The following is a 12948-nucleotide window of genomic DNA, read 5'->3' on the forward strand; positions in this document are numbered from 1 at the left end:
AGTTTTGAGACCCAACTTAGATGCAGCAAGCACACTTATTGCTCTTGGACAACAGGTCCCTTCCACTTTCAGAGTCATATAGAAGAGGTATGACATTGCATATTATATATGTACCAGGAAAGACATTGCTGTGGCTGGGCAGTGTTCTGGAAACACAAACTGAACCACTGAAAGGACAGCAGTGTGTTATTTTTTTCTTTTCAGTTCTTCTGGAAGACTAAGATCATCTTTAGAAACTCCTCACATGAGCAACCACAGCACAATTTCATACCAAATCCCCTTTTACAGGGTCTTTGAACACCAACTTCCTTAGTTCAGAGAAGCAGTGTCAAGTCATAGGAAAAAAACAAGAAACTGGAGAACCATCACCAACCTCTGAAATGTCCCCAGTGAATGGCATGTTTAAGCTTCTGCACAAAATACGGAATTAGAAACTATGGCATGGAGTATTCTTCATGTCATTCATGCTGGGAGAAACACACAGAAAGAAACCAAGCAGGCAAAGAGGTAACAACAGCAGTGCAGCACGCCTAAAATTTTAATCTTTCTTTTTAAAGAGTACAGAATTGAAAGAGACTTTCTTCTCCTTTCCACCCTCCCATTCTCTATCCCATTGCTTCCTCAGTTCTAAGAGGAAATATTTCTTTGTTGATTAGTTTGACTTCCCTTCAATTGAGGCACAGCAGTTAATCTCCAAAAGTAGGCCCCAGTTCAGTGAAACACTGGCACATGCACTCCAGTTCCCTCCCATTCATGGCAACATTTAAGTGCAATACTTGAACACCATTTTCAATAGGGATGTTTTTACTTACTCAGAGGGGAAGGAGGGGGTATATATGTGTGGTCTTATCCAGAGAGGGAAGGAAGACATACAACCCACATCATCTTGTTCCCAATTTAAAGGCAGTTTTAGAAGCAGTCTGTCACTGACACATTGTTAAAATCTTAAGCAGCAGCTTAACTGGAGAAGTTCATAGCAGTAGGAAACCCCAGGACACTTTAAAAACGTGAGCTTTGAAATCACTGCTCAATGCCAGCTAAAGCAGCCTCACAAGGTCAGACTACTAAGTCTAAACACCCTCTGCTCCTAATGCCATTAAGTAAACACGCTTCATTAATACAATTATATAAAGAGGAAGACCGGCAAGACAATACAAAAGATTATCAAGAATGGCAAAACCTACAGAGTTCAGAAAACAGAATTCTGGAAAGTGAAAGTGGACTTTATTTTACACTGTAGGCTTTCATTTTTTATCCTTTTGAAATACATTTAATTTTAAATTAATAATGATCATAAAACTAATAAATTGATATGTTCTCTAAACAGACATAATAAAAATTCAGACATTACAGCACAGGACCCATCATTTAAATATGCCAATAATAGAATGGTTAAAGTGATGCTGGCTAATGTGAGGATAAAAGATGTGGCTCTAAGGAGAAGTGTGGATTAGAGGAGAATGGAGAGTGAAGCAGGTGATGCCTTAGTCTGAATCTGAGCTTTCTTGCTTGTTGGTATGGTACTGGCTGACTGCTTCCTCCAAAGGAGCCATTGTCCCATCCGGCCGCACTCCCATTGGCTTTATGAGCTCATCTCTGTGAGAGATTGAAAAAAAGAATCCATATTAGCATGTGCACACATATCAATTCCCATGTGCAGAATATACTCACATACAGTATATGCTTCAGTACATAATGAGCCTCTAAAAGGAAGTTATTCCTGCTAAAGCCCTCTGTTTTGAAGAAAAAGGCACAAAACAACTTCCCAAATAGGTGGGAGGGGAAGAGCAGGACAGATAAAGACTTCATTCATGTAGGCCAAAACTACTTAGCCAATTAAAGACAAAGAAAAGTCAGTGCCTAAGAGGCTCAAGACAAGGAGCAGGTTCACTGTTTTGGATACATAAAATAGCTTTTCTTCTGAGAGTTCTCTGACAGTCAGTTCTTCCGAAAATTTCACCTGCCATTCTGGCTAATATATGCCCAAGCAATTAAAACAATGATTTGATACATATTCATCTTGTTGAAGGAAATAAATAAGTTAAGAGAACAGACTCTGCCTACACCACTACTAGGGGTGTGTTAAGGACTTGCTGATTCATTTTAAAAAAGCTGACTGATTCTAATACTATTGCTTTTGTTTGTGGCAGTTTAATTACAGGATTTACAGCCATTTTAATCTCTTCAAAGCTCCAAAGGCCGCTCAGCAGTTAATCCAATTATATCTACTCCAAAAGCTACAGTCTCATCTAAGAGATGATTAATTATTGATTAAGCCAATCAAAAAGTATTAGCAAAGATTTATTTAATCCTTACTTTTTACCACCTCATCTATATGAGGATTATGGCAAAAGCTGTAAGGGCAAAGATAACATTTTGATTTTATGCGGGGAAAAAAAGGGAAAACATCTCTAAATATTCAGGAGTCACCTTAAATAAAGGAGCAGAAGCTTGATGTTAATTTACTCCTTGGTTGAAAGGCAGCCAGGTAAAACTGTCAATTTAACATACACCTACCACCCTCCCAAGCCACAGACAATAAAACTGCATCACTCAGTTGGGAAGCAAAGGCATCTCACCAGCTCTCTGCCTGGTCTACACTACCTTGGCTGAAAAAGGGACAATTCCTTGTACACAGCTGGCAATCAATCCAACCTTGATGCACCCACAGGAACAGCAAGAAAGGCAACATCTGGGTCACATGGCATGCACATGCCAGACACTGTACAGTCAAGATGCAGTTAAATCAGGTCTCAAAAAGAGACCAGCAAGATAAATGCAGCTGTTTGTGCAGATGTGACAATCAGATCCTACAGTGATAAACTCACAAATGCCACATGAAAAACAACAGCTGTGGCTTGTCTGGTAAGCGTGAGGCCAGGGAAGGAGGTTTGCAAGACCAGAACAAAGAGCACAGGCCAAACTCTCCTCAGCGTGTGTGGAAGAGTAGGATCCACCTTTAAACAGACTGGAGAGAGCTTGCCATTACTTCAGGACTGCCAGTGAGTCCCCTTCCTTCTGGCAATACAATCCACAGTGAGCAGATTCTGCTCAAGTGACAGCACCCAGAGAATCTCTTGATGTGTGAAAAAGATGCCTCTGAGCCCTTGATAACAGATGCAAATGAAGACTGCAAATATGCTGTCCAAAGAGGACAAGAATCCTGCTTGCTGTAGGGGTCTTCCAAAGACAAAGCTGGAGTGCTTTTGAGTTGTGTCTAATAGCAAAGATCTTTTTCCCCACAGAGAAAAAAATCCTTTACATCTGAGGTATTTTTGGTTTTCAAACTTTAAACATTATACAAAACAAGTATTCTCTAAAATGCAAAAATGTAGCCACGAAGAAAAAATCACCACTGCCTGTCCTTTATGCTGAAAGAATCCTAGATTTTTGTTTTAAAAATCCCAAAGTGTATTCTTATGTTGCAACATTTAATACTGCAGCCAGAAGTCAAGGAATCACATAATTTTCTACTAATTTACCATTTACTTTTAGTAATAAATTACTTATAATGGGTAATAAAGGATAAAGAATTTGTTCATGAAAAAGGAAAGAACACAGGAAAACAAGGTCCCAAGGTCCCTTTATGTGGTGATCTCCCTCTCCTCCCAAGAATTCTTAGGTCTTTAAATATTGTCAAGGAGTCCTATCTCATCATCTGTCAATTATTAAGGCAAAGCTCTTTCTCTGAGAAAGAGCTTCCTTCTTCCAGCCTCACTTTCACATCCCTCTTTAGCTTTAGGATTTAACAATGGGAGCCAGGCTGAGATCACATTGCACAGAAAAACAAGGATGCTTATCAAGTACCCTTCTGGTCCTGAGCTTGTTTCCTCAGCTTCCTGCTTTGCAAGTATCTGAGCAGGATGGAAGAGGGATGGAAGAGAGATGCCAAGCCACCAAAGAAGGAAGAGAAGCAAGGATAAGCCTATTTTGTTTCTGACCACGTTCTAGACCTCGACTGTGCTTTGCCACCCAGGGCTACCTGAGGATGTGCTCACTGTCCACAGGAAGAGACAAGGTGGGAAAGGAAGTGCCAGGAACAGACACGCAGAGCCTCAGAAAACAGGTCACTGTCCAGAAACTGGATGTTTATAGCACATCCATAGGGCAGAACATCACTGGCCTCAGCCCAGTAGATGGCAGTGGGAATTCTTCCATATCCATGAAGTTCTATGTGTGTATTTATACATGTTTGAACATCCTTAGGTGACCTTCCACATACTCAGATGCACCTTGTAACACTCATTTTTCTAATGCAAACAAAGTGTTCATTCAAGTGTACTTAGAAACACACCATAATTAAACAGTTGGTAAAATGCATTCCCTTCTTCCACTTTCAGATCTCCTAAGAGTCCCTTCGAATATATCCATACAAGTTCTGCCTTCCTGCTTGCCATTTAGCTTGATAACGACTCAAAAATCATTGCCTTGTTTTGAAGGGTGACCCTCTCCTGTCTGCTGTCTGTGCTGCAGGGCAGCACTGCCACACAGAATTAATGATGGTGTCTGTAATCAAACAGCCATCATGTGAACACCAGCCTGCCCCTTTGATAAAACAGAGTCTTGGGGACCTATTCACCTCCTTATAATTGAGTGCCACATAATAGTTCCGATCCTTTCAGGGAACATTATTTTGTTCAGTGATTAGAAAGAGGAAGAAAAAAACAAACTCTATGTAGCATTGCCTTCTTCATTGATCCTATGATTAATTTTGTGTTTTTAATGAGTAGGGTACCTTATTTAGACAGGTTCTCTTACTCGTTTTGTTGACTTCTGTTCAATGTACAACAAAACCCAAGCTGTGATAATTGGAGACCATTTTATCAGCAAAAGGATTCTTGCTATTAATACAAGGTTGGCTTGGAAAAAGCATCCTGACATTCTAAATTAGTCAATTAATATACAATTCTACCTACCATTTATAATAGAAAAAATGTTAGCATTTTTTCCAGACATTTTAATTAACACAGAGTATCTCCAATAATCTATTATACAGACAGAATATCACACAACACTGACTTAAGGTGGCTAACTAGCTGTTTTGCAAAAAAATGGAAGGCTGAGTTAAATCCTTGCAGATCTGGAGAGTTTTTCAATGCTCAAAGATATGCATCATGTGCAGAGGACACTGATTTACAGACACCAAATATTTAGTTCCCAAAGAACCAACCAGATTTAGTTTTTGTTTGCTTACTGCAAACAAAACCCATAGAGTTACATCAGGGCCAAGTCCAGGCATTCAGGATCAGCCTAAGTAGTATATACATCTCCCAAGAAATGCAATAATCAAGATTTCCCATGTTTGTATATATTTAATGTTTTTTAAAAAGTAATCTCAGCCAAATTTTATCAAAATACTAATTTCTATAAAAGCTTTTGTAGAATCCAAGTCTATGTTAAAATATTGGCACAGGGGAAATGGGTTCACAATATATTCAGCTTTTCTACATGTATTTTGAGAAATCAAACCTGGGTTATTAATTTTAATTTAGCCTTGTTGATGGTCAATTACCTCACGAACAGGCCCAAACACCAACAACCTAAAAGAGTAGAAAAGCTTGGAAAGTATGACCTGAAATGACCAAAAGCATCTATCAGTTTTACGTGACCTCAAAAAATTTCAATTTTTCAGTGCCAATGCTGAAAATAAAGAGAAATCTGAAAAGCAAAAATCCACTGGCATATTACGGAACTAGGGAAAAGATGTCCCTTCATACTTACAGCTTCAATAAACCTTTACCAAGGGTACAGTGCAAATTCAGCAGCTGTTAATGAAGGCTATAATTTCCCAATGAAGTAGTACTGCATGGCAAATTTGTTTTCTGAGTTCTGATACTCAGCCAGTCAAAGCCAAATCTGGAGAACCCCAGTGACAAATCGGCCTGATGATCCTCATCAGTCAGAGACAGAAGTTGACAAGTTTGTCAGTCAACTTTTGGGTTTTTTTATACTTTTCTCCAATAAAAGTGTGGCAGCTCTTCAAAGCTTAGCTTACACTGCTGGGACAATACCAGTGAACTAAGCAAACCTGTTTTGCTGTACATTACACAAGATTACTCTAAGCTCCTGTTCAGGTTACACTGAGTTATATAAACTTGCTCAAGATGAGAAGTTGTTTGCTCCTGCTCAACTTCCTTCTATAAGCAAAGCACTGCATCAAACTGAACCTGTTCACGGCACATTTCCCTTTCTATGATGACAAGAGAGGGCAGCAGAAACAGGAAACCTGCCATGAGCACTCTGCCTCAAAGGAAGACTCAAACCTAAGAATCAACCAAAAACTCCAACCAAGCAACCTCTGTTTTGCATCCTCAGGGTGCAATCCAAGGGTAAGAAGTGCATTCTACATAGATTTAAGTCTGCAAACTCCCAGCACTGAAGGGCTCAAGCTGGAGGCAGCACAAGTATTCTATTTCAAAGCCATGGAAGGATTCCCACTACTATCAGCATGGTACTCTTTGTATGCAAGACTGGCAATTTCCCATGTTGTTTAACATCTGCAGGGCCCATAATTGCACTCAATTACATTTATAAAAAACATCCCATAGCCTCCCTATTCCAAGTCTTAACTTTCTTTTTCCTTCCTGCCAGCATTTCCCTCCTCTGCAATTTTTAGTAAAACAAAAAGTGTGGGAAGAACAGTGAAATGATTTCATTAATGTTATCACAGCACCTAAAGGGGTCATATCAACAACACTGTCCCACAGTAACCACAATACTACACAAATAAACAAAAAACAAAGGGTGCCAGTCCTGAAGCAGTGTAAGTGCTATAGAAGAAACTGCAGGTGGATGTAAGTGGCACAGAAAGCCCAAGGTGACAGCAGTGCTGCTGGCCAAGAGGATAAGTGGTGACACAGGGCAGCAGCTGCTCAGTTATTGTCAGCCTGTGGCAGACACTGCAGCAGGTGTCTCCAACCCTCCAAACTGAAAGGGCTCTTGTGCCACAGTAACCAGTGGGAGATTCTGTGTAACTGCTGCAGGGACAGCAACTGACTTGCCTACAGTCTCAGCTTGTCTGTAGCCTCAATCTTTCTTTTCAAAGAACATTTTAGACCATTTAGTCATTTTATTGTGGTACCCTTGAAACTCAGCATCTTAACTCTCTAGCTTAACTTAGCAATGATTCCATTTTACAGAGCAGTTCAATTAAGATCACATGTGCATTACATTGCCTTCTCTTTCCTAAGACTACAATTGCTTTCCTCGCAAATAATGTGAAAAAATACCCAGTTACTTCATTGACAGTCTCAGCTCAGTTGTTCAAAGTTCCTTCCCTGCTTTCAATCTTGCCTGTAATTCAGTTTTTGACAGCTCATGTAAAATCCATATTATCCCTTATCTTCTGCTTTATTCCTCATCTTTAAAAGATGTAAAAAAAATACTCATTTTGCTGAATCTCTCTGGATACATCTTGTTAATTCGCTATCTATAGACTATCACAAGCACATTTCTAGCTGCTGAATTTTTTTTCCATGGTCGAAGAATGGACGCACTTGTATATTTACCTCCTACAGCTCAGTTCAATGGCAAATTATTATTACATAAGTGTTTCTCAAGAATATAACTTCGCTTTTGAATTTAAAAAAAATCTACAAGCAATCACTCCAATATGGCTAGAAGTATGGGAAAAGAAAAACCAGTAAATTCGAGGCATATTGAGCCAAAAAGAAAAAATGCTAGAGACAACAGTACAGGTCTATGTTCTTTTGTGCAAAGAAAGTTATGAACTGAAGATCAACTCTCTGTATCAATACTGTAACACCATTATGACACATGACACACCCATTTATTTCATGGCATTACCTTTGTCACATAAAACAAATTCCAAAGGCTGATTTGTAATCCAGTCTGCACTTAACCTAATAAATCCACAGTAAGTCTTAACTGCAAATTTCCTTTTAATTGCTCCATTATACAATTTATTGTTTCTGACAACTATTTTCACACTGTATTTGTTCTTCATATAAGCAGCAGGGTGCTCATTAGCTTGGGGAAAAGCATGCTTGCCTTGGGCCTTGTGTCCCATACTTTAAAAGAAGAAATTCTCTTCATTACCATCAGCCTATCTATTCAGGAAGCAGGTCGGTCCCCTGACTACCAGATCTTTCCAGCTCTATCCAATCCTCTCCAAGAGAGGAAGTCACGTCACTCTTTTCTTTGAAGTGCTAAACATTTTTCTCTGCATTTAAAGCGGTCCTAATCCTACAGAGTAGTTGATTCTAGCACTATTTTGAAGCACCAGACCTTAGTAAAGAGCCAGGACACAAGGTGCCTCTCAAAAGCAGCTATAATACAATACCTGGAAAGTTTATCAAACATGTTGACAAGCTTCATAGCTTCATATTCTTTTTGTTCTTCTGTCATTTCATCCATTGGATTGGGCATTGGCTCTTCTAAGTGACCAGTGATAAGGTTAATGCTGGAGGTGAAAAAACAACACAGTTTACGTTTCTGCAAGAACAGGTACATTTTCTATCTTCTTAATAGCAGAAAACCGGAAGAACTCACAGAACCCATCAAGACTAAAACTGCACATGAAAGATTTTGTTATAAATAGACAAGGTTCATATTTATACTGTATTTTCTCATTAATCATGACTGCATCTTTTAGTGGATTCACTGTATTAATGTCTTGTCTGTGCTCAAAAACGCACAGGCTAGTAGTTCTTGTTGTTGGAACCCAGAGAGGAACAGTTTGAAACCAGGGGGATGATGGTAACAATGACAATGTCATTAGTACTAATGATATAAACAGGGATCTGAATGACATACATGTCTAAAACTAATTCTCTACAGGCTTAGTTTTAAAAAATATAGACAGATTCCAGTTATTTTTCCATTAAATTAGTTAACCATTGCCATTCCATGATGATGATTTTTTGCTCAAAGCAGATAAAGTCACTTTACTTTGAGCATTTACAAAGCCAGCTTTATTTTCACTGTTAATACAAGTGAACAGTGATACATAAATGGTAACAAAAGCAGAGAAGTAGTTTTAAAGAAAACTTTCAGGGCACATTTTCCTTTCAAACATTTTAACCACAAACAGCAATACAGAAAATCAGATGCATAAATCAACTGACAGTTATCCTGAATGTTTAAGTGTTACACTTTAACTAAATGGATATTACAGTTTTACTTATATGCATATAATTGAATGTCAGGCTTTTGAAAGGAGAGAGAAAACACCAAGAAAAAAATCCTGAAGTGCAGAAATAAAAAGAAACCTTCTGGTTTAGAGTTAATTTCTTAGCATAGAAGCAGCATAACTCCTAAATCTCATACATTTAATCCTGTTCTTTGTTCATGTACCTTAATAAGAATCTTTCAATAAACCATAAGTGCCCACCATATACCTAATCACATCTGTGAAATTCAAGGAAAAGAGAATAAAACAGAAGAATAATGTTAAGACTTCAGATGTCCACTATCAATAATTTCAGAACATCTTCAAAATGGCATTAAATCTTAGATGTAACATGATTAACTAAAACCTCTAACACCAATCAAATACAACTAATAAAAATCAACAGAGCTTCTGTGTGGTCACTGAATCCTTCAAACAAATATTGGATTCCTGCTGCATGACTTCTATAGATTTTGCTCCTTCCATATTTATATATATGACCTACTTGGTGCTTCTGCAAAATTTTAGTACCAGGCAATCTGAAACTCAGTCAAAACTGAAACTAAACCTACTGACTTTCTCACTTTTAACAAAGTTCTGGCAAAAAGTTTTAGCCGTACCTGACACCATTACTTTCTCCATTACAGAGATATACCCCAAAAACAACAGTTAGCAGCTTAGCAATCTTCATGCAAGTTCCTCAAAAATCTGGGACAAAACCCATCCTTGCTAAGTTTGCTACTAATTTTTTTTCCTATTGGTTCTTTAAAAATCTCTTTCCACACTTGAATTTTAAGAGTTATTCAGATGTTAAATCATTCTGATAGTAACCCTTTTTTTCCCCTGCAACCATATCTGACCACATAATGGTCACTATTAGAGGCTGGTTTCTCAATAATTAAACCATGAAATCAGCAGAAGACAGGAATAAATATAAGCACCTATCATTCCAAAACTTGCCTCTCTGAAAAAGGTAAAAAAATGAAAAAATTATGTCAAAGGAATCCAAAATGCAACAGGATATATGACATTGAAAACAATACTATACTTTGGTTTTGCAGATTTGTATTCTTCTGTGTCTGTATCTTCATCATCTGAGTACCAATGATCTCCTCTTCCTCCAGCTAGCAGGCCCCTGGCTGCCAGCAATCCTGCTGCATTACCATAGCCTGTGTATTTCAACAAGCTATCGACTGCAAAGAGGATACAGAAAATTATTCAGCTGCAATCAGCTACAAAACAAACCCCACCAGAGTGCTACAAGAATTTAGAGTTACAGTAAGAGGGAAATACACCAATTATAGCAAGACCTCATACGAAAGGGAGAAGTAATTTTTACCTCTCTCTTTACAAAGAACAAAAAGAAATTCTGCTGCAATTTGCTTTACTCCAAGGTCAACATGTGTCATAAGGCGCACGAGTTTGTTCCTCACTGTTGTGCCAACTTCAGGACGGTTTGAGACATCTCTTAGTGGAGGTAGTACCTGGCAGCACAAAAGAAAGGGAATAACAGCATAAAATGCATAGAAATGGCTTGCAAAACCACTATTTGCAAGAAAACAAATACTGTCAGCATAACAAAAAAATCAAAACTCTGTTCCTCAAAAAAAAAAAAAGCAATAAAATCCGACAACTATGCCCACATTCATTAGTAGCGACTCTTGCTTCTTAATATATTTAAGCTTTCTGATCTGTCATTCTGGGCAGAAAAATACTCAGTCTCAAATGCAGACTTTAAAAATACAATTATTAGGAGTTTATAAGCACAAGTGGGTGTCCCAGGAAAGCTGGTCATCAGGCAGTCATAAGCTCATGTTCTCTGTTCTGTTTTGCTCAAGTATTTTGTAAAAGTATTAGAAATACCCGTTTAAGGAAACTTACATTCTTAAAATGCTGTGTAATTTATACAGAAGAATAATGTGCTTAATGAAAAAGTAGGAAAATAAGTACATTGCAAGTTCTACTACAAGTTTCTACTACTAAATTTAAAAAATGGGCTCTACGTATAGAGGAAATACTTCATACTTCAACCAGAAAACATTTTTAAAAACTCAAGCTAAATTTCAGAAATATTTTTGAGAAATCTTTAACATTTCCTCAAACATACTATTTTCTCATTAGAGGTCATTAATACTGTTAACATCAACCCTCAAGAAAGCCTGCTAGTACAAAAAAGATGGTTTTTTTGGCAAAGTTGTGCCTCCTTGTGTGGATGCCTTCAGACTCAAAATCTATGTAAATTTTTTCATGTTCAAAGGATATATGATATGATCTGCAAACCACTCTGGCCCATAATATGAAATATTTAATGATCTGAAGACTCTAATAAGAATTATGAATCTTCAATATTTTATTAGGGAATAAAACGAAGTATGTTGCCATCATAAGAAATTGCAAGTTCTTTGTCTTCTAGGTATCTAACAAACTGTCATGTCCTGTGCAAAATTAAAGCACAATCACTACTGAAATTGGACTCACTGGGAACTGATTCTTACATGAATGCTACAGTACTGACTGCTTTGGATAAAACAGACCCTGTCTTTTTCAAATCAAGTATTCAAACAATTAACAAAAACATTTTACTTTGTCCCTGCTTACTCCCCCCAATGGGGATAGTACCATGACTCCCATTTCCCAGTGTGTTGTAAGAATGAATTAATGTTTTTAGAGTACTCTAATACTAATACAGTGATGAGTGCCATAGGACAGTCCATGAGGAAATCAATCATCCTGTCTTCAGATCACAATTTGAATAGCACACAATAAATAAAGCCCAAGGCTAGCACTTAACAATGAGGGTAATTCAAAATATCAAACATCCAGTCATGCAGTTAGCAACATTCATCCATTCTCTGCACTATATGAGGCAGTGGTCCTGTGGCAGGAGTCAGCATGCAATTATATTCTAACATTGAAATGCCCAGATGTCGTAAAAACATGCAGACAACTTAATTTTCTAGCTTATGAACACTTGGATCTACAACTTTTTTTTTTTTTTAAATAGAGTTAACAGATCAGCAAAGTATCCTGAAAACAGACTGCTGTGAAGAAAAACAAATAACAAGTTTCTCAAATTCCTCAAAAACATTTTCCTGGTATAGATGAAAGATGCAGAAAACATATTCTGTTTTATTTTAAATTCTATTTATGAATTCAGGCACAGCTTTGATCTGGGAGCAGCATCTAGGATACAACTCAAAAGCCACTGCAGCTTAGAAGGACAGCAGAAACCAGAGGAGCAATTTCTTTCTCTTGCTCATCTTTTAACTTCTTTCTGCTTGACCTCAGGAAAAGCAGCAAAACAAATACAAAACACCACACTCCACCACCAAGCTACACAGATCCTTTAGTTCTTTAACCACGGCACATAAATCTTTCTCCCTGTTAAAAGCCACAGCCATATTGTAATAAAGAGCTCTTTTGAGTGACAGAGTCGTGAAATGTGCCTCTGTCCAGGGACACTTTTACTGACACACTGGTACACAAGTCTTAATCCCAACAACTCCTTCCTCCTGAGGTAAAACTAAACCTCAAGCAGAGCCCTCCAAAACACCTGTATCCTCACTGGCCACCACACAGATCTGCAAAGTTTAATTAACTGTACTTATAACTGTTTCTTATTTGAGTGTAAGGGAACAAACCTTACTGAGTTTTTTGCCCGTCTCACACAATCCATGGTGACTCACATTAACACAGCTTTACAATATCCCTGATGCTATTATTTAACAACTCTACAGAATGCATCATGGAACTCAGGCCGTAATATCTATTGATTTACATGAGCGAAAAATTATTTCTACAGCACTGTCCTGCACTGA

At 37.9% G+C, this 12948-nt stretch overlaps 1 protein-coding gene across 2 annotated transcripts in view; it reads right to left on the reverse strand.

Annotated features, from left to right (window-relative positions):
* Nucleotides 1-520: 520 nt before the first annotated feature.
* Nucleotides 521-12948, reverse strand: part of RIC8B (RIC8 guanine nucleotide exchange factor B) — a 33390-nt gene continuing 20962 nt past the window's right edge. For both annotated transcript variants that reach the window (XM_033058305.1, XM_033058306.2), the window contains 4 exons: nt 10470-10614; nt 10179-10323; nt 8303-8422; nt 521-1596 (listed from right to left, as the gene is read on the reverse strand). In XM_033058305.1, the coding sequence (XP_032914196.1) occupies nt 1485-1596; nt 8303-8422; nt 10179-10323; nt 10470-10614 (522 nt within the window). In that variant the 3' untranslated portion in view covers nt 521-1484. The remainder of the gene's footprint in view (nt 1597-8302; nt 8423-10178; nt 10324-10469; nt 10615-12948) is intronic.

The sequence above is a fragment of the Catharus ustulatus genome, chromosome 4 (assembly GCF_009819885.2).
Source record: "Catharus ustulatus isolate bCatUst1 chromosome 4, bCatUst1.pri.v2, whole genome shotgun sequence".
Taxonomy (NCBI): Eukaryota; Metazoa; Chordata; class Aves; order Passeriformes; family Turdidae; genus Catharus; species Catharus ustulatus.